The sequence below is a fragment of the Malus domestica genome, chromosome 08 (genome assembly GCF_042453785.1).
Source record: "Malus domestica chromosome 08, GDT2T_hap1".
Lineage (NCBI taxonomy): Eukaryota > Viridiplantae > Streptophyta > Magnoliopsida > Rosales > Rosaceae > Malus > Malus domestica.
The window spans coordinates 15,528,102-15,532,214 of NC_091668.1; the positions used below are offsets into that span (position 1 = coordinate 15,528,102).

General features: G+C 40.1%; 1 protein-coding gene across 1 annotated transcript; it reads left to right on the forward strand.

Moving 5' to 3' along the window:
• The first annotated feature begins 1,217 nt into the window (after positions 1–1,217).
• LOC103441514 (uncharacterized) lies at positions 1,218–2,434 on the forward strand. Its single transcript, XM_008380191.4, has one exon. It carries the CDS (start codon positions 1,230–1,232, stop codon positions 2,094–2,096), a length of 867 nt encoding a protein of 288 aa, XP_008378413.2. The 5' UTR covers positions 1,218–1,229; the 3' UTR covers positions 2,097–2,434.
• The last annotated feature ends 1,679 nt before the right edge of the window (positions 2,435–4,113 follow it).

The window sequence follows — 4,113 nt, forward strand, 5'->3', positions numbered from 1 at the left end:
TCAATTTGTTTAACTGCTTGATTGATAACTTATTCGTGTATGTTTACTAAGAGTGCACACTTAGTTTGCATGCATGAATATGATGCTAGAGTATAAGAGAGTTTCACCTAATAGTTACAAACTTATATTCACAAGTAGTGGAGGTCGCTTATAAACAATCACGTTAAATAAATTCTTGGCAGGAGTTTCATGCTCATCATAGTAACGAGTGCCTCGTCAATACATATAGTTTTCATAATGCTTAATGATCTTTGATTGTATCTTTATTGTGTTGTTCACGTAAAGAACTTTTGAAGAATGCTTGAATTGTTGTATGCGCTTTCCCATCCAATTCAATAACTTAAGGATAACTTGAAGGTTAATTTAAGCAGACTTAATTAACCTGGGGTGTTGAGTTTCATGATTGATCGAAAGAACAACTGAAAATTGGTTTATGTGCAAGTATGTCATGTGTGGAAAAGAACCTCCTAGCTAGCCTTCCATCCATTCAATTTACTCAAATTCGTGCAGATTTCATTAGTTCTTTAATTTACTTGTTTTGTTTTCAAATTCGTCAAAACCAAAACCCCTTTTACTTTAAAGTGTTTTATTAATCAAAATCTGTTTTGATTTGTGTTTTTAGGTGTCCCAAAAGTGTGTTAGAGTCCAAATCTACCCAGTGTGTGTTTTTAGGCAGATTTGAGCGTTTTTAGCTTGTTTTGAGTCCTTTGAGTTTGTTTTAAATTCTTTGAGTCTAGTTTAGTGTTTTTAACTTTGTTTATATGTTTTTAAGTCAGTTTAGAGGTTTTAGCAAGCCCTTCTAATCCCCGGTTTAGAACGATTCCTACTTGCATTTATACAACAATTTAACAACAAGAGTGTTTAATTTATGTGTTAAGAAAATTTTTGCATCATTCCAGAGTAACGCATGTAGCACTTGGACACCATTGGCCATGGTACAACCAACGTTTACACTTTCTTTTCTATGAAAATGTTACAAACTAATGACAGTTCCATAATAAATAAACAAAATCAAACTCTCTTCGAGTCCACCAATTGTCCACAGCGCGGCTCTCACACCGAAATATCCAAAAATAATTCAAATTAAATTAAAATAAATTAAAAAAAAAAAAAAACCAAAAATCGGTACCACGCATGACCCACGGCTTCTTCGGGTGTTCCAGTTACCGCTTACGCCGCAAATGCCGCTTCCCCATCCCCCACCACTCACTCCCCCTCAACCTATAAATATGCCTCCACCCGCCACCTCCCCTCTCCATCAACAACCAAAATTTGAGACCTGTTTGTTTCCCGAGAAAATAAAAAGAACGAAAATACTCCAAACTCCAATCCTATCGATGCTGAACGAGGAACTCCGGTCTCAGTCACCGACGTCGCCTCTCCACCACCACAAGCACCACTCCCGATCAATCTGCCTCCCCGCCTGCTTCTCCAGCATGAGCACTCACCCCTTCGACGTTCTCGACAACGACGCCGACCACTACCACAACTGCAACAGCCAGAGGGCCCGCACTCCTCCGCCGAGGTCGCCGCTGCCGGAGATCAAAGATCGCTTCATGCACCTCATATCAAAGATCGACGGTGGAGTCAGGTCCGGGAGAGTACGGCGCCGCAACGCCTCCGCCGAATTTAGCTATGATCCGTCCAGCTACGCCCTGAACTTCGAGGATGACACCGGCAAGGCCGAAGATCAGCTCCTCGTCAACGGCTTCTCGGCTCGGCTCTCGGCATCGTCCGTCCCGACGACGCCGCTCAAGAAGAAGGTGAGCCGCAATGCGCTCGACGAAATTTTGGAGAACGAGGAAGAGTTTGCTGCGGAGGCAGCTGATAAGGATAACGAGGCGAAATGCCGGGCAAACGGCGGCGTCGCTCAGAGGACGCGGGGGAGGAGCCGGCACTCATTGGCTTCGACCGACTTCAGCTACGAGCCGTCGAGCTACGCCAGGAATTTCGAGGACGACGTGAACCGAGCTGACGAGATTATCTCCCTCAGAATGTTCGGGGGGTTGCTGGCGCAGCCGAAGCAGAGCTTGACGACGGCGCCTCCGCCTACCAAGTGTTCGCCGTTGCGTCCGGAGATTGCTGCGTTTAGCTAAAGATTAATTATATTTTGATAATGCAATTACAAGTGTGTCGTCATCTGCAATTGATATGGCGGATGAGATTTTTTGGTTGAATTCGAGGCTCCGTACGACCGGAAACGGTGGGATTTTTTGGTTTCAGAGTTGAAAGAAATCCCGCGGGGGATGGGGATATCGTGGCAGTTGATTATTGGGCCGGCCTGTTCGGCTGACATTTTAGACGAGTTTAAAGCCCATTTCTCTTCCAATTAAAAGCTGGGCTGATAAGGCCAGGAACTTGTATTGTTTTTTTCCTTATTATGTAGTTGTTTAATTAAATAATTTTACGAGAAATTGAAATTTGGGTTTTTTAATTTGAGAGATATTATAATTCTTTTTTAGTACAGCGATATATTTTATATTAAGGAGGGGGAGTTTGATTAAGCCACACAATGGGCAGCCTAATTTGATATTGAAGTCATCATCCACGAGATTCGAACATGAGACATTTTACTTACAAGTAAATCGCTAGACCGTAGTAATCAATGACGAATCATAATTAGTATAATTAAATAATCGGATACCCTAAACCACTGTCATGGCTATAAGTTTACACAAGATATATTAATAAGGTATTTGCAAGTGGCAAGCACGAAGAAACCAAGCGAACAAAGAAAAGGAAACGAGTATTAAATATGACAAAAATCTGGATTAATTTCAAATTAAAAAACCCTATAATTATAGCTAACAAAGTGGCTAATGTTAGAACAATAAGGTCTTCTGAGCAAAAATTGGTCACAAAATTTCATTAATTATAAGTTAGAATATTGTTTAGCTCCTTACATATAAGAAGTCATTCTTTCTCATCTGAAGTTTATTATTACGAAATAACTCTAAAATATAAATTGAGTAGTGCTATCCACACACATTTTTTACTTCTCACACACATTTCTCAATTTTTGGCTGTCAGATCGAATGAAGTGAAGAAGATTAATGGCCAAAAATAAGTGCAAAAATAGCACTATCCATATAAATTATGTGATTTATTGGCACTTCCAGAGAGGAATTCCTTCATATAAGTAAGGGAGCTATTGAAAGGTGATTGACACACCAGAAACGGGGAGCACAAGGTCACCTCTTCATCAATAGAAAAGAACGCCAGAAAAAATGTTGTGAACTCCCCCGGAATCCAAGAAAAAAATAGCGGTAAGGCATTATGGCATTAAGGTTTTCTAGGTTTAGCCAAGGCTTAGCTCAAGACCCCACTACTTGTTGTATTTGGTTTGGTACTACTACCGCACATGACGTCGAGAGTTTCACTACGCCCGAAGCAATACAAAGCTTAAACAATGACTCTTTACAGTGTTTTCTGAACATTTGATGAACTTGAGTACGGTGTACCCAACCAAAAAAATAGAAAAAGAAAAAAACAACAGTTTGGTCTGTTTTTAACTGTCAATTAACAGATGTCATACAAGTACCACACAAGTTACATCTGCAAATGGGAAATGGGAAATGGCAAAGGGCCGGCACACGCAATTTCCTAACACATATAACTCAAAACACAATCAATGTCCGACTCTCTCTGATCTGTCACAAAGACAGACAGATAAACACAAATTGAAGAAATCTTCAAACTCTCTTTAGCTATAGAGATTGTGTATTACTAATTCTTTGATTTGATTTGATTGTTTTATTTCAAAATTTATGAACAGCGGAGTTTTGCCACTAGTTTTTCTTTTTGAGATTGCTTAATCTCCAAGCCATATTGCATAGATTTGCTCTGCATTCATGGCTGAAACTTCCGTTACATCGGCTTTTTTGGGCATGTACGCACATAATTTCTTTTTCCTCCCAGTTTTGAGTCGAGCAATCAGATGAACAAAAATGCCGAATTTACAAGTGTACGTGCACGTGCACGTATGCGCTTGGTATGAACCGAATATGCATGCATTTGTAGCCGGAATTTATTCGGAAATTTTGAAAAAATAGAGCCAAGTTTCGGACATGCTAAAGAATCATAGTGCGTTTTCTTCGACTTTTAGAATTTTAA

Excerpts from the sequence above, each read along its gene's own strand:
- LOC103441514 (XM_008380191.4), top strand. The coding sequence starts at position 1,230 with ATGCCTCCACCCGCCACCTCCCCTCTCCATCAACAACCAAAATTTGAG.